Here is a 24,686-nt window from a genome sequence, read left to right as displayed (position 1 = left end):
AGTCTGCATTTTGGATATCGAAGAAGTCCTAAAGAGTGATCAGTCTTGCTTGTTGAAATCTCAGGTTCTGTGCTAAAGGCTCTATTTACACCTGGTATTAAAATGTTTTCTTGACACTGATCAGTCCTATCACACCCTTTGCATTTACACCTGGTTTTTATATGCATTCTATTTGTCTGCATTATTTTGTTGTGTTGATTGGGATTGGATCTCACTTTTGCACACACTATGCAAAGCAGGCGAGTAGGTGGGGAGGTGGCATTGTCAACAAAAACAAACGCGGCTAGTGTATGGTCATTAGACGTGATATTGTATAGTCTGTATTTAAATTTGAAGATTATCTTCCGTAGGAGGCAGCTATTTGCCACAATAGCGTTTATAGCTGCTGTGAAAGCTGCTACAGTGACTCCTTCACTATACCGTAGATGAGGAGAAGGAGCGGATCATGCTGCAGTCCTTCGGTGAAGCTGAGTGGATGATGTTTCTACCCCGTGGACAGTAATCTCACAAATGTGAACACATTGTAGGGATTGTATTTCCACCTGACTGCAATGTGGTTGCAATGTGAGCTGTGTGTGTTTACCCCTCGCATTAACAAGCATTTTTCTTTATCGTAGTAACTTATCCTGATCCCATTGTTTTTAAGATTTTGGGGGCATTTTTGCCTTTATTTGACAGCTAAGAGAGACAGGAAGGATGAGAGTGAGTCGGATTCGAACCGAAGACATCGCATTTACATGGTACACGCCTTATCCAACTGAGACTGAGGGTGGCAAACAAATGTTTGCTCCTTTCTATTTAGTTCAGTGGTTCCCAACCTTTTTTGGCTCGTGACCCCACTTTGACGTCACAAAACTCTAGTGACCCCAGACAGTCAAAACACAGAGAATTTTTTGTTTTCGATCATGTAATAGTTTGTAATACTATGTTGCAAGTAAATGTTCATTTTAGACCACTTTTAGACCACGTTTAGTTGTTTTAAATTGTGTGTGGTGTTTTTTTATTATTATAATAATTATTATTTGTATTGATCAATTACTAGAAATTTCAGGCGAGCCCATTTGAATTCCATGCGACCCCAGGGTTGGGAAAGCCTGATTTAGTTAAAGAAGAACCAGTCAAATTCTTTATTGTCTGATCTAGAACATGCAGCGATCTGCCTCACCCCACCAGCATGGGTGTGTTTTCTTCTCTCTTAAAGGCTCCTTTGCTTCACTCACTACATTCAAGCCCCTGTGCCAGTGAACATCCGCCCTGTTATAGTGACCTTGAGCAAGGCACTGAGTCCCTACCAGCTACAGGGACGCTGACCTTCCTGTAGCGACATTTTAGGCATTTAGCTGACACTCTTATCCAGAGTGACGTGCAGTGAGTGAGCAGGTAGGGGCTCAGTGTCTCGCTGAAGGACACTCAGACAGACACATCTGCCGTTGCGGGGAATGAACCTGCGACCTTTTGGTTATGGCACGATGTCTCCAACCGATAGGCAGCCCTCGTGGTTAGAGACGTTGTCTGCGGTCAGTCAAGATCCCTCTGCTGATCCTCTGTAGAGCATTAGTTGACCTGGCCATTGGGAGAAAGGAGAAATGTAAGCTTAAAATAACTCCCAGGCTTGACACAGCACTGCTCCAGCCGCACTCTGTAATTACCAGCAGTGCAATCAGCAGACTCGTTAATTTCCCCCGACTGACAGCCGCTGACGGCTCAATTGCAGAAAATGCACTGGTACAACTTCATAAGTAAATGGAACTGACGTCCTGGAGCATTCTTCAACCTCGCAGGCTGCACACAGAAAAGAGCATATTATCATGAAAACATAAATACATATATAGGCATCGACACAATACTCATACTCACTCATGCTCATGTTCTATCTGGCAACCATCGACAATATGACACAACTTCACAGCTTTTTTTTTTTTTTCCCTAAACAAAAAACAGGCAGAATTATTCGTGATATCAGTACCATTCTGAATCCAAGGCTGAATTAAACTAGTGGTTTCCCTTAAGGATAACAGCTGCAGTGCTACACTGTCTACACTCCCTCTGCAAAGCCCTCATCTTATGTAACATGTGTAGGGTGCCGTGAGAGGTGCTGCCGAGGGCGGAAGCACATGGAAGAGCTTTCTGGGTCTGCAGAAGTATCGATTTAAGCGTAAAGCAATGTGAAGCAGTCCTGAGTAGACATTCCACCGGCAAAGTAATTGGGGTGAGTGAGCCAGCGGAATTGGCCCAGATAAATAGGTCACTTAATAGGTTGTTTACGGCGGCAATTTGACATGATGCATGAGAGAGCAGGCAGTGAGGGGGTCCCGCTCGAGCCGTGGTGTGGCACACGCTAAAATAGAGAATGAGAGGAAAGTCTGTCTCAAGTGTAATAATTTATTTTTAACACATAGCTATAAGGCAAACAACTATTTGGCAGAAGCAGGCTGTTTCCAGTGTGGGCACAGCATTAGAAAAAAAAACTAGGAATCATAATGAATGTAACAATAGGTGTTCACATTGAGGTTATTTGTCCTTTCCATGGTGTAATAATAATTCCCTCTGAGCCATCTAGGCTATTCATTTCTTCTTCCCTCCTTCACATTCACCTGATATCAAGGCGCTCTTCTGAGGCCATTTCACAGCAGCTATTTTGTGTCCCTCCTTGTAGGCATTTGGTTTAAATCGATTGAAAACCTTAATGAAAAGGATGCAGTCTTTAGTAGCAAACAAATAAGAAACAAACAAAAAAATGTAATATCTGTGTAGCGCAATGTTAGAAATGTCTGCACAGGCGCTTTGGGTAAGTGAGTCATGTTATGTTCATGTGCATGAATAGGGCAAATATTTGGATATTATATCGTTGTCTAAAATAGATACAAACCAAATATTTTTAGTTGTATAATCACATGGATTAAGTCACATGACAGTTATCCCTAGGCTGTCATTCTACATCTTTCCCTGTGTACAGAGTTATATACACCATGCCTAGAAAACAACTAGGAAACATTATGCTGAGGAAGGTGCCTCTGTTGTGTGTTCCTTCCCCCAGCTGTCGAAGGGCAACAGCCAAGGGCGTTTAGCATGTGCCTGTTTGATAATACCCTTATCAACAGCCATGAACTTTAAATGGGGTGAGAGAAGCGCACACGTTAAGGAGCTATGAGACAAACTGTGTCACCATGGCAACAGAAACTGCAATGGTGCCCTTTCCTTAGCCTCAGACTCAGACCAATTAAATGGAGAAAATCTGAAAGTATTTATTTTATCACAGCATCTCTGCATGCAATCTGAATTTGGCATGGAAGGTGTAAAACAATACATGTATAATTTTCAAACCGAACTGAATCAGAATGATCACTGAATGTCCAGCTGAAGAAAAATACAATGAATAATACATCTGAAAATGTTTCCAATAATCAACCCACATGGATGTTATATCCTGGTCAGAAATCTCAGCACATAGCAAAGTAATTGCTGAGTTGGTATTGATCAGCAACCCTATCAAACCCCCCACAGATACTATTATAGTCAGTAAAAATCGGATTTATCCCCACTTTAAGTATTTATTTTTATTTCAAATACCACTATATTTGTATCAGATGATGAAACTAGGGTGGAATGATAAATGCACTATGACTCAGGCAGCGTTTTTGCGTGGCACTATCTCTCTCCAGTATCTGTTTTGTTGCACAGCTCTGTTCTGGTGAAATCCTGTTCTGCCTCAGAACCCCCAATCTCGCTTTGGAGCGCTACTGTGGCCATTACTATAGCAGCATTAAGATCCCAAAGATCACACACACACACACACACACACACACAATGTCAAAAACAGCAGCAAGCTTGGTCGCTCACATCAGTGTTCTGACACGTGACTGGTGTTTTGTTTAAGAAGGAACAACTGCTCCCAAAATGAAAAAAATATGGAGAATAATCAGGATAATCCCAGTATAACGTGATTCAGATGTTAGATTAACATCCCAGAGGCAGAGATGGACAGTCTGCCTCTGCCTGTGTGTGTGTGTGTGTGTGTGTGTGTGTGTGTGTGTTCTGTGTGCATGTGTGTGTGAGTGAGTGACTTTTGAACAAACATTCCCATGGAGATGGATGCTGCAGATGATGAACCAACCACATGATTGCGTTCATCATCGCACGCCACAGAGGTGACATTTACACCATGACAGGAAATGTGATGAGCTATCAATCTTACATGCATACACACACACACAGACACACACACACACACACACACACACACACAGACATGCTATGAATAACTGTGATGTACTCAGCTCTCGGCCATATTTGACTGATATTTGTAGCAGGGTACACATGAGCATGCAGCTGAAGGAAACTTGAACACTTAGAGTAAATCTGTATGCATGCTGCCAGAGGCCTCCATCTTTTTTTCGTATTGGAGAAGCTCATCAATAATACAGCTGCTAATGAAATGAAACCATTTGAAGCGCTCTTTTCCGTAACACTATAAATCCATTTCGGAAAAAAAATTTAACTCATCACCTGAGGTTCGTCGTCTAATATCTCAAAAATATAAAGGATCCAGCCTGTTAAAGTGTTATCATTTTGTAAACTACGGCATTAGGTTTCCTCCCGCCCTTGGAAAAGTAAGGTGATTTGTTTTTAATGACTTGTATTAAACGTTGTGTAATAAATCATTTTGTAAGGGTAGTTGTCACTTTTTTCAAATGGTGGATATTTCATTTTGGAAGGACTTATTTCTGCTGTGCCTAAAGGCAGGCATCCTGCACTCCAGCCGATGCCTTCTGCTGCAACCTGCTGGTACCAATTCTGCTTCTACTAATTTCCCCACGAAACTCTATGGGGAAAATCGCAGGGAGAAACAACCATTATTATAAATTACCATTAACTAACTCATGTCTGTCTTTATGCTCTGTGGTGTGATGATGATGTTTCGGGCCTAATGCGATTCCACAAACCAGACCCTCATTTACTGATATGTGGTATTTAATGAACCATGTGTTGAAATGGTAGAAGGCTGGACAGGGAGCTTGACAGGAAGGTATCAAGACTCTGGTGATGTTTATGGGTTGAAGATTTATAGGAGTCATTGCACTGAAAGACATTAAGAATAAATACTTATAGTGTCCACTTTATGAATATGATCAAAAATAATGTTAGTTCTTTAACTGTTTGACTGATGTGGCTGAAAATACCTTCAAATTAAAATTGCAAATTACAGTCATTATGTCATTGCACAATAACAGTAATGAGACTATGAAACAAAAACATCAGTGTGTGACTAATGTAAGCTTGCCATATACTGTATGAACTGTCACAGGTTTTCCAAGCTTTTCTGGGAAAAAAGGCGGTCTCCATGAACTTCAAGGCCCCAAAGGCCTATCTAGCATGTGTGCATATGGTGAAACTCTACAGTAACTCAATCATTATGACAAATACGGTTGAGCGAGTGATCCGATTTGATAACATACTTAAACAATGCAAGGATGAATTGATTACCCTTTAGAGTATTATACAACTGTCACCGTAACGCTCGGATGGGAGATTGTCAAGCACCCTACCCGCCTCCTTGTCAACATCCAATTTGAATAGATAATTATTCTGTGTCATTCTCCTTTTTACGGGCTTGTGATGTGTTTCAGCTCATCCCACGTCCCTAGCAGTGTGATTCAAAGGCCTCGCCACCCTCAGTACGAGTCACGCTACGTTATGCAAAACCAAGCTGCCCTTCCTTTCTTCTCTGGTGTTGATTCAGGCCCTGTTAAGTACTTTAACATCTAGAACATTACCACAAAAGCCACAGGACAATCCATTTGTCATGTCCCTCACACTACAATTCATTATGGATCGTGCACTGGCCCACTACAAAAGCACCAATCGCTTTTAAGGGTCCTCTTCTCACTGTTTTCTGAGAAACCAATTTCAGAACATAATTAATCTTCGGGGAGGGATGTTTTTGTGCTCTTTAGTGAAGGTGGACAACTCTGTCTCCACTGTGGTAGAAAGTAATTGAGAATGGATGATGCTTAGAAAACCAAGGCCTCTGAAAATTGGTCTTTTCAGTTCTCGCTACCTCCAAACAACATTCGAGAACAGATAAACTCAGCATGGTGTCCTTGACCAAAAATAGAAAAAATTTGAGCAAAGCAACATGAAAATCTTTCAATTTGGAAATTTGGAAATACTGTAGGCTACTGTATACAGCCTTGATTCAACTTCATACAAAGTTTGAAGTTCAAAACATGTCCAAAGTAAACCCCTATACAAAGTGAAGTAATTGTGATACATTTCAGAAAAGATTGGGAAGAACTATGGCTTTATACAGTATAACTCTAATGAAGCATGCTGTACACGTAGTCACAGACAAATATATGCACACACACACACACACACACACACATACACACACACACACACACACACACACACACACACAAACACACGAAGAGGTATTAAGTGGGCTGTCACTTGGCCCACTTCTCTCAACATAACAGACATGAGTGGAGGTTTAATCAGTAAGGACGGCGGACACGATGATGCAACAAAGGAAATATTGTGATATATTTCTAAATAAACACATATGGTACAAATAGACACTTTATCGTTGGTACCTAAAGTAACTGATAGGACAATAGGACTGCACATACAGTGCTTTTGTATACAGTAAATTCTCTACCACCAACCACACATACATTATGCAAACACACACTCGCACCCACTCACAAGATTTTACATCTCAATACAAAATTAAATGACATGTTGAGATGGACATTTTTGTAGTGCGTCTTCCTTGCCAGCCTCTTTCTGTAAGTCGCTGATTGCTGGCAGCCATTGGCACTTTACGCCGATTGAGGGGAAGAAATGTCTCTTAAAGTCAGGAGGAACAGGAAAGGATAAACAAAAACCTCTGAGTGGAGTAACTGGAAACAAGGGTTGTTCTGACACACACGCACACACACACACACACACACACACACACACACATACAGACACTGACACACTGAAAGAGTTTTTGTTTTTAATACGCAGTGTCTCGCACTGGTACACAGACACAAAAAGACAAGTATATAGACACGCATACACATGCACGCACACACACACACACACACACGCACACCTTGTGCTGTTCCATCTCCTCAGTGTGCAGGTTTAGCAATGGGGCCTTGGTGCTGAGTAGCACATTACAATGCAGAGCACATGGCTGGGGGAGATTAATGTCACTGTCCTGGCCCGTTAGACAAACACTCTCATTTCTATATATTCCCTCATCCTCCCACTGATCAATTACCAGCACCACTGAGATCGAGGGAAAGTGCTGCTGCTGCTGTGTGTTTGTGTGTGTGCATGTGTGTGTGTCTGTCTGTGTGTGTGTGCGTGTGTGTGTCCAAAATTCAAAAGTTTAGTTACCAGAAAATGGTTTTGGAGGACATTTTATGATAGCTTGACGGGGTAAAAAAAAATAAAAAAAATAAAAAGCTTAATTTTGGGTTGGGGTTAATGTTGAGATTAGAAATTAGTATTGGGCTTAAATTAGGGAATGATTGTAAATCACAGGAATGTATTCACATATACAGTTCCAACATGTGTGCGTATGTCTCTTGGGGATATAAGCTGCAGAGTGTGACAGTGGTGGCAATGGTAGCAGGCTCTTTTATCTCATTTTTTCTGTCCCGGATGAGAAGCTCTTTGAGAGGCTTGTGATGGGCGTGTGGTCCCCCTGGGAATGATGCAGCCACAGAGATCAGATAGGACTTGCAACAACTTGTGTTTGTGTGTGCGTGCGAGTGAAAGAGACAGATTGTCAGAGAGAGACGGGAGGCGAGAGTGAGAGAGAGTGTGTGAGGAGAGAACGAGGAGAGCGAGTGGAGGGACTGTGTGCCTATTCATCTCTCTGCTTGGAACAGGTCAGGTACAGAGGTATGGCAGGCTTACAAGGTCAATATTTTACTTTGGCTTGTGCGCTCTAATTAAATTACAGCCTAAGTGCCCTAGGCTACATCGCCCAGAGAGATATGGGCCTTGAAACCCCCCACAGCTCTGTACGCCAAATAATTTGTAGCATGAGGTGAAACGGGGCATGGCATGTTTAGTCATCGCAACACAGACAATTTGAACCAATTTTAGTGCGTTTCGGGAGATCAGGAGTGTACAGAGGCGAAGTTGAATAGTTGGGTTGGAAATGGAGATCATAAAGTCCATATAGTGTGAAATTCTCTTGCTGTCCAAATTGAATTAATCATCAGTAGACAGGGTTATTTTCATTCAATGCCTAAGGCAGCCAATATTTTCAATAATATGGAAAATACTTGTCTCTTGGCTGTTTTGACAGTTTTTATATTTTGACCTTGACCAAGAAGTCACACATGGTACATCATAGCCTATGCATGTCAACACTCATTTGTCTTCAGTGGGAATATCAGGCTTGAAACAAGAGCTGTTGATGAGCTTGACTGATCTATGTAAAATAGTCTGCATTGTTTATAGCAGGGCCTGAGGAATAAGGACGAGAAGCAATGACAGCCTGTCAGCCTAATTGTGACCAATAAGGGGATTGCTGTCAGAAATCCCAACACTGTAGAATAATTACAGTTTTCAACACAGGATCAATTTGCATTTTAGTCTGATCAATTCAGTTCTCCGCGCTTGAAAAACAAACCAAACAAAAATAAAAACTATAGCAATATTAAAACCGTGAAAAAGACGGCTCTTGCTGTCTGAATCTGGTTTTAAGAGACACAATCAGATCCAGGAGGCAGGGTTAGAATAAAGAAGCGACGCGATTGGCTGAGCGAACCAGGAAGTTTGGTCGCTCCGTTGCTGTCATTTGACTTCGACGCAGGCGCTCCTGCTTCCCGACAATCATCAACTGTTACGGTGGAAGGCAACATGGCTCCCAAACTTGAACTCCCAAATGCTGCAGCGATCCTGTGGGTGATCTTTCTCTGTCTCATCCCCCCGGCGGAGGCGTACGACGCGGGCGATGCCTTGGCGCTGCTCCTGGGGACGGTCATATCGGTGGTGGGCTTCTGCGCCTGCCTCGGCTGGTACGCACGGAGACGGAACGGACTGCTGTGATGAGTCGCTTGATGAGGTGCGACCGGCCTGCAAACATGTTTCCCCCCCCCCCCCCCCCGCGTCTTCCCACAGTTCTGATGTCCTGACCTGAGGAACTACTGGCACAAGGTGTGTGTGTCGAAAAGACTGTTATGAAACGTGCCTTATTGGAAATAAAGCATCCAGCTCAATGGGAACCACGAGGACAGGACAGTGGACTTTTCTTGGGGAAGGGGGGAAGCAAAATCCAGGAAGTTCAAGAACACACAAACTATTAGCTTTTGTAGCCTAACGTTACTGCTGAGGATCCAATGACCAAACATTAATAGCCTTCTGTATTAAAAAGGCTGCTGCACTTATACGCTCCTAAGGATTCTTCCAATGCTTATTGTGGCAAGCTTTCCATGCTTGTGGTGGTCACTGTGATTGCCTGATGATGTGTTTTTTCTTTGTTGAATGTGTAACACGACATTGCCATTGCTAATAGCACAATATCACCAGTGTGGTCAAACACAGAGGGTTGAGTTGCTGTGTTGCCATCGCTGCCAAGAAAAAAAAATCAGACAATAGCTTTATGAATAATAAATTGCTTTATCTGATGCAGTTTGATATATGAATGATTTATCCTCACAGTGATATGTAAGCCAAATTGCCCAGTCTTTATCTCATTCAGGAAGTACAGAAACAATGCTGTTGTGCCCTGAGGAGGAGGAAGAGTGGATCAGCCTCTGATCAGCCTGAACTTTCCCCATGCTGAATCCTGCCAGGACCCTCTCTCTGTGTCTGTTGGTCTGTGCAGGTTTCCCCACACAACACCATCCCAAACACTGTAGACCATACCAATACAATTATTTTATTTGCAAATAAGAGTGTTTTAACGTTCAAGCTGTCGTTAGTGAATCACTGCTTTAGGCGGTCCCACCTTTAAGTATGTGGTTTCACCCATTTGAAATGTTTGTATTCACTTCCTCTTTCCAGTTAGAATATGTTGCATAATCAACAACTTGTGCTATGCTTTTGAATTCTGGACTGTTGTATATGTGCCAGCAAAAACAGCACAGTGAGTGAACTTATTTGCGTAGGAGCAGATAAACACACATAAACTATCAGATGTATTATATCATGCTATAATTCTAGCTTCCATCACCAGTCCCTTCTCTCATCCCTTCTGCTGCCTCAATAAAGGGAGGTCTACCCACTCCCATGCATGAGGCAAAGGTTTCCCCACACCAAATTAACCTGGCACTGTGACTTCCAGACACTGTTCAGAGCACTAGAGACAGTAACGTGGTACAACTACTTATATTATTGGGCTTGAGTAGATTTTACTACAACTTTTATTTTGAGTAGATTTTAACTCATCTCAACCTTTGCCTGCATAATTGCTATGAGTGTTTGAAGAGCTTCATTCCAAAATGAGATGTCCATTGGAAAATGCAACATCTACCCCTGCAAAATATTTCCTGGCATGAAAGAGCATTATTTTGTAAGTTATTAGTCTTAATAGTCTTACAACTTTTGCTTACAAAATAGTAATATTCTAGATAATCAGTTGTATTTTTTGAATTATTGAACAATGAGCATCAGGGTTCACTGTTTCCCCAAAATGCAGTTTTGAATGAAACCCTTCATTTGCTCACCCCTCATTTTAGGACAGAAGAGTAACAATGAGATCTGGCACCTATAGTAAAACAATTATTGACTTTATTACCTTCCATAGCTGATGATTAAACATTGTTCAGCCTTAACGTTGGGGTGATGATGATACATCAAATTACTTATAAGGACCATGCCAAAACGGGTTATTGTTCATTCTGGGCAGAGAATATTGGAACATGCACAAAATCATTATGGTCTGTGCTTAAAAGTAAATAAGTGCTCAGTTGTACTGATCATATATGATTATGTTTTTATTAGGTACTGCTACTCTTTAATCACTTTATAGAAAATGAAACTTTGACTTGGGTAAAATGTAAATCAAGTAGCAGCTTCTTTTGGAGTAAAACTATCTCCTTACTCTTTCCACCTCTGGTGTATCCCTCTGTAGTTTTTACCAATTATCCAGCTTTTTGGTGTATAGTGGTCAAGGGAGTGGGTACACTGTGACCCTGTGTGCCTCACTATATGTTTTAATGGTTTGCCATGGTTTGATATTCAGTGGGCTGGGATTGAAAAGAAAATAACTACACATGTTGACTCTCAGCATCATGTTTTTTTAATCATAAACAATAGAAGTCTGTATGGTTCATATTGTACACTATATGTGAAAATGGTATCAGTTGCCAGCGGTAACACCACACATTTCATACATTTATTATCATAATTAATGTTTCATAGCCAAGGTAGATACAAAGCGATATAGTCCCACCACTGTATATTATGTATGTGTGTTGTGTTTCTGTGTGGACTTGCATATGTGGCTGTGTGAATGAATGAATCAGTGTTCACTTGTTACACTGCTCATAGCATCACAGCTTTCCATACATAGTTCACAAATCAAATCCAATGAATTTATCATGCAGCCCAGGCAGAATGAACAACAGTGCACAAAGTGCTTGTCAATTATGCATATACAGTAGAGTCATTCTACCTTGAGGTGAACCATTACCTGATTTAACCCTTCACTTCGCACATAACATACACTGAAACAGGTAAGAGCATATAGGTGAGGTACATCATGATGAAGACACAATAATGAAGCTGAATGAAAAATCACTATATGACTTGTGTCTGTGGTACTTTATAGTGAATTTACAGTGACCTTATTGTGCTTTATGGTATTTTTATCTTTTGTAAGACTGTAAGATAGCTGCATGCTATTTTATAGGTTTGCTCTGCTTGGATAGCATCCTTCTCAAATGTATCATAGGATTACTATTCTATTCTGTCTAGGCCTATATGCTTCAATATAATCTCTGTGATTAAGAAGTACTCCGTAACTGCCCAAGGTAAAAATGACAAAACCATAGCCCTATACTGTAGCTTACTATAGTAAAAATAAATATATGTAGTGTAATAAATTTGATAAGGATACTATATGAATGTCCCAGCAAAAAGATAACTCCCTATGGGGACATTGGGAATATTATAGTGGTACCATAGGAGATAAAAAAAAATACCATAAAGTAAGATAAGGTCACTATAAACCCACTATTGTGTATCCAAGACACATTGTAGGAATATTACAGTGATTTTTCATTCGGCTGTTTGAATGATGATGAGTTGGCCAGGCCCAGGCTGAACCAGATGCACTCTGCTGATGCCGATGCTGCCCCCATCAGTTTTGGGCTCGTCACTCAAAAAGTAATGCATTCCTCGTTACCCATTTCAAAAGTAATTTTACCTGCTCCACTTACTGTCTCAGCGCAATCTCTATATTTTGGCGGTTAGGGCAACTCAATTCACTCTCAGTACGGTAAACAAATAACGTTGACTTATGACCTGAAATAATTCCACCCGGAAAAAAAGGAAACTTTTAGGACATTTTTCACCAAAGCTAGCTTAATGTGAGACTAATTATGAGGAAAACGAATGGGTATGGGGTATGATAGGCTATGATATCGTTTTGGTACAGCCTCATAATTAGAGTGGGGTTGATAACAAAAGTGGAGACTGAAATAGTAATCCGTTACCGGGGAAACCAGTAGGTAATCGTAACGCTTTACCGGCCAGCAGTGGCCCCGTTGAGCAGATGTTGCCGTGAGAGAGACGGAGCTGCTGCTGCAACAAGAGACAAGACGCGTCTTGGATCACAAATAGGGATCCAGTGCGCACGCGCAGTCCGCTCCGTTTACTGTATATTCACCGTGGAGGAAAAAAGGGGGCAGGCAACAAACCAAGGTTTTTTAACAGCAAAACCCGACTTCTGCAATGTAAATAACCTCCAGGAGGGAAACGAAATAGGATTATCAACAGGTAGGGGTTTGATTGATCTTGTCTTCGGCTGTCCGTCTCATTTGGCCTTGTCTTGTTTAGTGCCTCCGATTCTGGTCAATTCCTACCGGGTACTTGGAAATTATTCTAGTCTAATGGACGTGCGGATCCGCTACACTGTTATGCTTTATCCAGCAGTCTACCGATTGGGATGCAACAACAGTGATTTTATCCTGCAATGTTTTCGACAGAAATGTCTCTTAGATAAACCCAAACGCGCGTAAAATGCTCGTCCCACGACTGGAGGATGCGTAAAAACGCGTAAGTAGGCATAAACGCCAATATTATTGAAATTCATTGATACATAATAGCAATTATTTAATATTCAAAACATCAGAAAATATATATCGAATGTGACATCCCATAATATTGCAACCGGCAGGCTTAGCATTGTTAATTCTAACAACCTGGCTTTTTCGATAAAAACGCATCCATCTCATTCTGATGTCATTATTACATCCCGACATTTACAAGATATTTACGTTAAAATGTGGTTTAAGTATTAGTATTAGTCAGTATATATTCTTAAGTCTTTGTTTGTAATTTGTAACATCAAAGATGATCTGGAAAATGGATGAGAGACTGGCTCAATAAACGCCCTAATGAGAACATTGCTTATTAACGTGAGACTCGTAATCCAGTCAACCTTTAATCAGACAAAACATGGATGCTTTATTCTGTATGCACCCTCCGTTGATTTTCCACAAAGCATGAAGGCAGGGCGAGTTTATTCGAGGCATCCCTCGGTTCAGATAGCCTTCATCTGTTCTGCAGGGTGTAGGGTGTGATCAAGAGCCTTTTTTTGGGGACTGCATTTCTCTTAATGTTTCACAGTGCGCTAAAAAAAATTCAAAATCCAATCCAAACCTTTTGTCTACCCCATTTTTTCCGACAGACACTGGCAAAAATGCGTCGTCTGTTAATGAAGAGTCGGCGTTGGCTTATTATTGTCACGGCGCTTTTGTTCAGTCAATTCCGAAGCCCCATAAAAGAAAAGTCTATTATTGTAACCAGGATTAATGCTTTAGTCTAATCAAGCTCTATCGTCGTCTCCCTGTCTTTCTCTCTCTAGACAAAGTATTCAAGCTGGGGCAGAGCTCTGCACCGGCTGACTGCATGCCACTCTAAATGCAACGAGCAATCTGTGTGAAAATGTAAAAAAAAAAACAACCAAAAAATAAACGACATAGGCAGAGGGAAATTATTACTTATCACAGTCTAGAGGCAGTGCAGTTAAAACAATGCAGCTGTTGTATGTGACTGAAAGCTGATGGGTGGATAATATTTTTCAGGGATTTTTTTAGGTGTGATGAGACAAAGGAACAAAGGATGCCTTAGAAGAGAGGTTGCCTATATGCCTGGAAACCTCTTCAAAGCACACCGCCAAATGGATCTATCGCCTCCCCCTGCCACCCCTAGATCATGATACTTGGCTGAAGCTATTCCGCTATCTTTATGATCCCTCCTCCATCTATGGCGAACTATAGCCATGCAGGGGACCACACCATCTTGCAGAATGTCTCTCCTCTCGCCACGTTCCTCAAACTGACCTCTCTGGGTTTCATCATCGGAGTCGGCGTGGTCGGAAACCTCCTGATCTCCATCCTGCTGGTCAAAGACAAGAGCCTGCACCGCGCACCCTACTACTTCCTGCTGGACCTGTGCGCCTCCGACATCCTGCGCTCCGCCATCTGCTTCCCCTTCGTCTTCACCTCCGTCAAGAATGGATCCGCCTGGACCTACGGCACGCTCACCTGCAAAGTGATTGCCTTCCTGGGCGTGCTCTCCTGTTTCCACACGGCGTTCATGCTATTCTGCGTCAGCGTCACCCGGTACCTGGCCATCGCGCATCACCGTTTCTACACCAAGAGGCTGACCTTCTGGACCTGTCTGGCCGTCATCTGTATGGTGTGGACGTTGTCGGTGGCCATGGCTTTCCCCCCGGTGCTGGACGTAGGGACGTACTCCTTCATCCGGGAGGAGGACCAGTGCACATTCCAGCACCGTTCCTTCAGGGCCAATGACTCGCTGGGCTTCATGCTCCTGCTGGCGCTCATCCTCCTGGCCACACAGCTGGTTTACCTCAAGCTCATCTTCTTCGTCCACGACCGTCGGAAGATGAAGCCCGTCCAGTTCGTGCCCGCCGTCAGCCAGAACTGGACCTTCCACGGGCCGGGCGCCAGCGGGCAGGCGGCAGCCAACTGGCTTGCCGGATTTGGGAGAGGCCCCACCCCGCCTACCTTGCTGGGCATCCGGCAGAACAGCAACGCAGCGGGCCGCAGGCGTCTACTGGTGTTGGATGAGTTCAAAACAGAGAAGAGGATTAGTAGGATGTTCTACATCATGACGTTTTTCTTCCTGGCGCTGTGGGGGCCCTATCTGGTAGCCTGCTACTGGCGGGTGTTTGCGAGGGGCCCTGTGGTCCCCGGGGGCTACCTGACGGCAGCCGTGTGGATGAGCTTCGCCCAGGCTGGGGTCAATCCCTTCATCTGCATCTTCTCCAACAGGGAGCTCCGGCGCTGCTTCAGCACCACGCTCCTCTACTGCAGAAAATCCAGGTTACCAAGGGAACCCTACTGCGTTATATGAAGGCTTTGCTGTGGATTTTTTCCCCTCTATCTCTCTATTTCCCTGATTGATCTTGATCTGGGCTTGTTCCCATTGTACAGCGCACTCTCTCTTTCTATCTCTCTTCTCTTAATCCTCCAGTTTTCTCCTCTTCCTCCTTCTCCTCACCCTTCTTTTCAGAGGTAGAAGTTGGACTGTCAATCACGGGGCTCTGTCAAGGTGATTGAATATCAAACGTGGAGGCTGAAGGGAATGGAATACGCAGGAGGTCTGGATCCCCTCTTGTGTTTATGTTCTAGTAAACAGACGCTGTGGAAGGCCATGCCAATGCAGAGAAGCAAAAAGTAAAAAAAAAAAGAAAAAAATCTTTGACAAAACAATGAAAACAAAGGACTGACCCCCTTGCTTTGGATATTTTGAAGATGCGTAATTCTGTGAGGTATGAAATACATAAAAATATGAAAAGAAAATGAAAAAAGAACATAAACAAAGAAATGATTACCTCTCAAGGAATCACTGGAGATGTTTTACATTTTAAGAGTTGCACTAAAAAGAAGATGTAAAGATGCTTTTTTTGGTCAACAGTTGCCAGTTGCATTGCAAGGACAACTTGTTTCTTTTTTCCAAACTAAACAATGAATGCTTTAATTTGCAACAGACTTCACAATCGCTGTAAGTAAAGCAAAACTTGGTGACTGTTGGAATACACCATCACAAGAGGATAAAAATGGTTTTAATGTAAGTGATATCTTTTTCATTTTCTGGGCGGGGCTTAACGATGGGGATTTACAATGTGTGGTTTTGAAGTTGCAACTTAAAACTAGAAATTATTTCTTGTAGTTTTACGATCCATATGTCCCTAGTGTCTGGCATTGTTATTTTCTTATCACCTTTTACAAAAAAAGAGGAAAAAAGATGAAATGATGTTTGGATTTAAAAAAGTTGCTTTTAAGAACAACCTTGTGCTTAAAAAAGACAGTGAAGAACTAGTTAAATGTTTCATCATATCCATGTACCTAAACACTGACATATTGTTACAGTATTGCTGATGCCACTCCGGGTGTTCTTGCCTTAATGGTTATGATATTGTCATGTTTCTTGGTTGTTAGGTTATTTTTATTTCATTCACTCCTGAAAAGTCCTTTTTAGACGCAAGGGGAGTCTTTTCACATCAACGTGAAGTGCATGTCCATTTTAAAAGCTGGTCCACTCCCATGAGCATCACAGGCCATACACTGAGCAGCCCATTTTTATTCTGCAATGGTTTGCTACACCCCACAGAGTGCTCAGAGCACAGGGAGTGTGTGTGTGTGTGCGTGTGCGTGTGGGTGTGTGTGTGTGCGCGCGTGTATGTGTGTCAGTGGGTGCATGTGCGTACGAGTGTTTGTGTGTATGTGTGTGCAGTATGGATTAGACAACAGTCACTTCAAGACCAGAGCCTTAGTATGAAATCTTGCACAATTTGTAAAAAATGTAAAAGGATAAAAAAAAAAAAAAAGACATTTAAGGCACACCGTCTTGTTTCTACTTTCCCTACATTTGCTCTCTACTGATTGTTTTCAATAACTTACTTTTTTCTCTTGTGGCCATTTTAATATTTATTATGTATTCTTTTTTGTATATTATAGATAGATTGTGTGTAAGTATGTGAGTCTTTCATTTTGAAGTCCCGAATGTGAGTACAGTTTCAGTTAGGATTGCATTTGCTGAAAGTTAACTGTGTAATCTGTTGCTTACATTTTTGAAAATAAAAATTTTCCATTTTGCAAAATTGTTTTTATCCCTCTCATTGGGCAGAGATCATATGCTCACACCAACAGATGGAAATTAACAAAACTGTTTGGGGTTTTTCCTGGTCGTCTTCATAATAGCTGTGGTCATGGTAGTGTTTTGAAATGGTGATCGATCAAGTGATGGCCGATGACCGATATCCTCACTGTTAATCTTCGCCTGAAGGTCGAAAATTTACATTGATATGTTTAAAACTGTGAACAGAATGAACTTGTCTCACCTACATTCATTGGGCTTCATTGCAAAACACTGCATATGCTGGGGAAATGTCATTATTTTAAAGCTACAGTTTATTATAGCATCTAAAATGTCTTGTAGACAAATGACTAAAGATAGATAACTTTACAAGGATTTCATAGAGACAACATCCCTTTGTGAGTTTTATGTTCATGCCAGCAGTCATTTTCTAAGAGTAGGTGACAACATTTTCAAATGGTGGATGTCTTATTTTGGAACAAAAACGTTTTTGTCATTTGGGTCCTGGGGACAGTCAAAATACGTGCTAAACCTTGTCATTGAATGTGAAGTGTATTTGACATTTAATGGGGAGAATATCCATGAATATATCCCAGGGCACACTCACTCAGCCTCCTTCCCTTGCTGTTTTCATTCCATGTTAAAGGGGAATACCACTGAATTTCAGATTTGATATATGTGATTCCTATATGGCATAATGGCAAACCAGTCCGGCTTAGTGAATACTCACTACCGTTCCCTTTAGCCAGAAGTGACAGAGAGCAGTTTGTCCCATCCCCTCATCTGTAATGTCACACTGATGTACAGCTCCACAGAAAAGCAATTGAAAAAGATGGAAATGGTGACTGTGACAATAACATTTCCTGGAAATAACAATTGAAGGGTTTCATTCCAAAACGCTGTATATCCAATTTCGGAGAACTTTGCCACTTGAAATGCAGGAGTCAGTATTTGAAAAACATATGATTCTATTCTATCCTCAAAAATATTACTGCTTTTGTAAGCAAACATTTCAAGATGACTCATAACTAAGCCGTAATGTGTTTTACTTCCATGCCAGCAGTCATTTTGTAAGGACAAACATCAACCTATTCAAATGGTGGATGTCTCACTTTAGAATTAAATTCTTCAAAGCGCTATATAAATGTAATCAATTATTATTATTAATTATTATTCATTTTCTTTGTTTTGGAATTGATAGCTCTTCTATAATTCAAAACACATTTGTACGTAAAAACTCAAACAAGTGTACACAAAGTCAGGTCCTTGTTTATTGTCAGTGGAGCAGCTCTTGTACATCAGCACAGCATTACAGAGTGAATTTGGCTCAGAGTCAAAGTTCTTCATGATTACAAGCAGTGATTGGATAACGAAGGCCATAAGACTAAGATGTTTATTCTTTAATTGAGTGGTATTTCTCTTTAAGTGAGTTTAATCACAGTATGTTGACAATGTTTGAATGTCAATATGTGCGTCTACCAGGAGAGAGAGTGCATTGAATAATACAAGATTAATAAATGTCAATTTTGTATGTCTGCTTTAAACACTCAATTATTTATTATAGCTTTTTTGCTTTTGTGGAAAATGTGTTCCACTGTCCCATTTTCCCCCTAAAAATAATTCAATTAAGTAATGACCTTAGCCTAGTTGCCTGAAAACACAAAATATGATGCTGGAATTGCTTGTAAACAACCCAGCTAAATTGCATGCTGTGCTGTAGGTGCCGCTGATGAGAAATATCTATTAAGGACCCATTTTCATTATGAGTCTGGCAATTACTGTTTTGTTTTGGACATTGATCATCCCAATTTGGTCCCAGAAGGGCCAAGTCAGATGTTGTGAAAGAGGCTAGCATCTATTCAGATTTCTCCATGTTAATGCTATTAGGTTAAGGGAATGGGAAGGAGTGAAGTATAAGGTTAGATATCATCCAGAATGGCTTTCCTCTAGTTTCCCTTTCTTGCTTGTTTTCCATTAAACTGTCATGACTTGATATTGATATTTTATAGAAACCTCTACAATGCTTCCTGGGCATGAGAGATAGATGAATGAGGCCATTGCTGATGAAACAAGGCATGACATTTTGTGGGATTTAATCTTTAAACTGGGGCTGAAACTGTGCCACTTTGTGTTGGGAGTACAAATTAACATCTCACTTATGTATATTTTAGTCCTATTCAGCATATGCAGATCACAAATCCTGTTGCTTTTGAGCACTGGCCCATTTCCTCACATGTTCATTTGAGTGCCACAGCAATTCTGTTTCTCTCCATGTCTGAGGAGAGATGACAGACAGAGGTAGTCTGGTTTAAAGCGGTTCATTCTGCCAGACATGCTCTTATATTGAACTCTTTCCCACTAAGGTACTATCTCTCCTGAGAAACATCGAGAAACACATTGTTCATAATCAAAGCAATTAGGACGGTGTAGTCTACTGAATCATCTGACTGGGAATGGATCTTGCTCTGTGTTTGGATCATGGAAGAAAGAAAGGGGATATGTGTGTAATTTTGAGAGGCAATTATAATGCTTTGCTGGAGATACTTTTCATTTAATGATCAGAAGACTTTCTATTGGATTTTGGCTGCCAATGAATAACACAACCATCCCTAATTCCGTGTCACTCTCCTTGTATCTCGGTGGATTTGCACACACAATTTATGTTTTTAATGGACTGCCAATGGGCTCTGAAAAAAAGCATCTCACCCTAGCCCTCATTTGCTGTGTATAATTTGAGTAAATACCATCTGTTGACTGAGAAACATTGCCTTTTTTTGAAAAGGGGAAAAAAGCTCATCTAATATGAGCCTTTCTGCACTCTTAAGCGTTTTCTATTTGTATAATGCATGCCAAACCTTAATTAAAGTGCAGTAAGGGTCTGTGCTGAGAAGCACTCAAATATGGAAAGCTGCCTTGAACGGAATGGAGTGGACGACTCAATCTTCTGACAAGCTACTCAGGAAAAAGGAAGAATTGCATTCTGTCTTGGCATCACTCTACTCTGCATATTTGTTTGATTGTGTGGCCATGTTCATGTATCTGCTGGAACTGTAATGGTTCACTGGGATGCTTTGCATATTCTCTCTAAGGCATTCATTTTGTGGTTTGAAATGACATTATCTTACAATGTATTTCCTGCAATGTTCCCTGGGATGTTTGATCAAATGATTTCGCTCTTTGTGTGCGTGTGTGTGTGCGTGCGTGCGTGCGTGTGTGTGTGTGTGGGTGGTTGTGTGTGTGTGTGGGTGTAAATGTATGTTTGCATATGTGTGCCCATGAAAGTCTGCATAATTTGTGGGTGTGCGGGAACAAGTGCACATATGTGTTTGTCCTCACACAGAGAGGCCAGTCCATTACAAAGCTGTCATAACATGCTGTAAAGCCAAACAGCCCTTTGGTAAAACTATCTGTAGACTTCATGGTTAACAGTCATCAATGTGCAGAGCTGCAGTAGCTTCCTCTCTAATGGTCCCGAGCTTTATGACTAATGTGCCACAGCAAATTGATAATGGTTAAGTGAATGATAATGTGAGGATCACTTTATTTTGCAGTGCAAATTGTGGAACTGTGTTCATAGTGTGACTGTGTATGTGTATGTGTGTGTGTGCCTGTGTATACATGTGGGTGTTTGTGTTAGCTAAATGCTGTGTGTTGTGGTCACTTTTGAAAACAGTGCAATCACTTTCACTATGTTTTTTTTTTTTTTTTTTGCAGCTCTCAGATTTTAATTCTGTCCTGCTCTCTGTCCATTCATAATCCATTGTTCCTCATTTGAATAAATGCCTGTCATTTTCCAAAGCTATTAGATATCAAAACACAAGGCCAGCGGCCATGTCTATTACTAAAACATCTGGGACAATGTTAGCAAATCCTTTTAGAGACAAGCTGGTTCTCTCTAAAAAGGGATTTTCATTGTTGACATATTCATATGTCTAGTCTGTAACAACATACCTTTTGCTACTTTTCAACTCAATGTGTGTTACTGTCAGCATGTGGTGCATGTGTTATTACCATGTGGTCTGTCACACAAATGTTACAACAAACTAGAACATTGAAAGAAAATCCTTTGCTGTGCTAATGCATTATATTGTCTGATAATATGTACCTGAGATAATAAAGAAGAAAGCTAGATTAAGATAGGTTAAGATGCAGGAGGAGAGAAGGTCCAATAAAATAGGACATAATGATGATTTCTATTCCCTGGAGGGGCGGCCTTGGAAAAATGTTGCTGTATTTATTGTCTGACAAGCTGATAGCTATTATAGGCAGTGCAGGCCTCTGAATACCAATGATCAACGGGCCTGCCTGCTAAAAATCTGCAAGTGGATAAAGATCCCACCACATAATATCTCAGTCTTCATGTCTTCATTTCCAACACCCCCCACTCCAATAGCCCACCATGCAAATGCCTTATAAAAAGAATATCCCTGCTTTAAATATTAACTGATTAAATTGCGGATGGAGCTTCAAAGGTTCCGTCCTGCATATTTAAACAGTATTTTTTTCCCCCCTATAATGTGAGATTCGGTGGCTGGATCATTTAGCTGGAAATCTGTTATGAGCAAATTTGGAGTAGGAGGATTTAGCCTTGGCTCTATCTCTGGCGTCACACCTGTACGTGCTAAAGGGTATTTCTGGGGTATCCTGGGGTTTTTTGACTTGGTAGTGTTCCGTCTATCTAGCTGGTGATTTTCTCCTCAGTTTGGCTGCCCTGTTATTTAAACATGGACATGAATAGCTACCAAGTAGAACCACATTCAGAAGATGTTCTCCCTGCAGAATAGGTAGATTGAAGGTATGAGAGAGGAGTTTGTGTTGTGAGGCTGTCGATTGCACATCAGTTAAGGAGTCTCAATTTCTGCGGTAGGAAGGTCGTTCTTCATTTGTAGACATGATTGAGTTTTTGTGTTGCTGTTGAATGGACAAGGCTGTACTATAAAAGCTATGGGAGAGCCAGAGTAAGAATCCCACTTCTTACAATGACTGCTCCACTGCTGCTGCGCCGTTGCTCCACACCAAAGAGGAGTTGTTCTGAAAATGCTGCAGTGCTGATGCAGGGTAAATGCAGGGTGAGAAGATGTGTACACCGGCTATTACCGTAGGCTCGGTTATCATGGCTTCACAGTAGATTTAGCCTATGGAAAATCCACAATGTTTTGCGCTTTGATAGCCCTGGGTACACAAGCCTATTGTGTTGCACAGAACAAACCCCAACAGGATTGAGCTGTTCGCAGGAATGTGTGTGTTGTAGCGACATAATGTTATCACACTGTGAGCGTGTGGTTTGAGCAGCGGATACTGCCGCTACAGTATGTTTGGGCTATGGGTTAGGATGTAAGCTTACATAGGTTCCATTTAGTTACTGTTAAATCCTCTTCGTTGTGGTGGGAGTCAGGAGTAAACACGCACCCTCCTCTGCTAAGACTGGGGATGAGTGATGGAGCCACGGACAGATCACGATTGGAGGACGTGGCCCGGTTAGTACTTAAGCACATGTACACCCAAGTTGGAATATGTGGAGAGAGAGAGAGCTGGCCGGGAATAATCCTGCAACAAGGATTACCCGTGTCTTTCATGGTAGATTAAAGGGTCCCATGATACCCGGCATGCCGTCCAAATCCTGATGGGGGATCAATGCGCTGGATGACAAATTATCAGCGTCATCATCTTTGTCGTCGTCATCTGCTTGATAATGAGTGTGATTTGGGCTGCTTGTGTGCGGGCTTTCTTCAATACTGTCGATTGGGAAGATTGACCAATTGCGAGACGAGTGGTCCGTCGCTGTCTGTGTCTCTTTGTGAGTGTGTTGAGATAATCATCTTATCCACCAGGCGCATACTGCTACACACACACACACACACACACATGCACACATAGTTTGAAATGAAGAGATCTGGACTATGTACCTAGTCAGCAGAAATGAAAAGGAATATTTAGGTCACATGAAAATTGAATAGGGTTTCGTGATGATTGTGGTGCTGGTGGTAGCGTCCGACCAAAAAATGCTTCTTAACCAATGAGCTGGTTAGCCCCTTTATTCCATTGTTAATGCACTTAAATTAGACCAAGCTTGTAGGATAAAACTGACAAAACTAGCAAGCACTGCAAACATTTTCCTATCTAACTGACTTAAATATTCAGAAGCCGCTATCTGGCTTATAGGGGCTTTCAGAGCATTATGATCCTCGGCAAGCAAGCTGAAACCACAGCATTCTCATAGCACTGCCTTTGCAGAGGGCAATCTGTCATGATGAAAAGCCAAACATGTACATTCCGATGCCTATTTACAACGTGTAACCAACCTCTTACATCTGCTCACAGTGGGGCACATCTGCCCCCGGAGGAGCAAAGTAAATAAATATTAAAGAGATAGGAGCTGAATTGATGCAGAATTTATATATGTATTCACACAACAAACCCAGAGTGAGATGGGAGATTAACTTTTTTGCTCTGTGGTTATCTTAGGCTTTTTTTTTTTTTTTTTTTTTTTTTTTTTAAAGCTTGGACTCTTTCCTCTTCACAGTATTTAATAATGTTGTTCTGAGCGTGGCGCAATTATTTACTTAATTATTTAATTTTGTGTCATGGCAATTGGGGAAAGTGTTTAGGGGTGTTTATACAGGCGTTTTGTTCCCACTAATTCGGCATGTTTTGTGGTGAATCCAAGGGCTTTTGGAAGGGGGGAGGGTGTTGTGTGTGTGTGTGTGTATGTGTGTGTGTGTGTGTGTGTGGGGGGGGGGGGGGGGGGGGGGGGGGGGGTTAATCCACTCGTTTCTTGTGTTCCAGCCTGTTCAGCACATTCTGTCTCTCTCTCCCTCCTTTATTTTTGGAAACATCTCATTCTCGTGAGTCAGGCCTGTCACGCTCACAAAGGCTCGGTCTAGCGAGCTCTCGCCTCCTCTCTGCCCGTGTCTCTGCTGTTTATGATATTAGATCAGAAGAAAGCAGAGCAGGAGGAAACAGAACAGAACTCTCTCTCTCTCTCTCTCTCTCTCTCACACACACACACACACACACACACACACACACACAGAAAGAGGGAGACAGACAGACAGAGGGCGAGAGAATAATTATGGCTTTGTGAATTTATAATTCACCATACTTACTGTGCAGATGATAGGTAACGGAAGGATGCGGGTGCTACCAGTACTGTAATGACTGCCCAAAAGGCCCTTGTGATAGTCGACAGGCAGCAATTTCTAACCTGAGACCGCACATTGAAAACTTACTGAATTCATGCTCCATTTGTGGCCATGTTGTGGAAGAAAATCAATGTGATGATGTAACCACATTTTTGGCATCCATCATAATTTGTCGAGTGGTATTGATGTTAATGTTGATGGATGATACCTGACTTGATTGATAGTCATGTCACCTGC

The 24,686-nt window shown here is 41.7% G+C and overlaps 2 protein-coding genes across 2 annotated transcripts; both read left to right on the top strand.

The window, feature by feature from the left end:
* Positions 1-8,843: 8,843 nt before the first annotated feature.
* On the top strand, positions 8,844-9,898 carry LOC139660448 (small integral membrane protein 30). The gene has a single exon (XM_071538598.1). It carries the CDS (start codon positions 8,872-8,874, stop codon positions 9,058-9,060), a length of 189 nt encoding a protein of 62 aa, XP_071394699.1. The 5' UTR covers positions 8,844-8,871; the 3' UTR covers positions 9,061-9,898.
* A 4,529-nt stretch (positions 9,899-14,427) lies between these two features.
* gpr85 (G protein-coupled receptor 85) lies at positions 14,428-15,561 on the top strand. The gene has a single exon (XM_071538597.1). It carries the CDS (start codon positions 14,428-14,430, stop codon positions 15,559-15,561), a length of 1,134 nt encoding a protein of 377 aa, XP_071394698.1.
* The last annotated feature ends 9,125 nt before the right edge of the window (positions 15,562-24,686 follow it).

The sequence above is a fragment of the Centroberyx affinis genome, unplaced genomic scaffold (genome assembly GCF_046629955.1).
Source record: "Centroberyx affinis isolate AG114_WGS23_722 - 3 ecotype Tasmania unplaced genomic scaffold, CSIRO-AGI_Caff_v1 ptg003307l_1, whole genome shotgun sequence".
Taxonomy (NCBI): domain Eukaryota; kingdom Metazoa; phylum Chordata; class Actinopteri; order Beryciformes; family Berycidae; genus Centroberyx; species Centroberyx affinis.
Note: the sequence above shows the minus strand (reverse complement) of the source record. Positions and strands in the feature narration are given on the sequence as shown.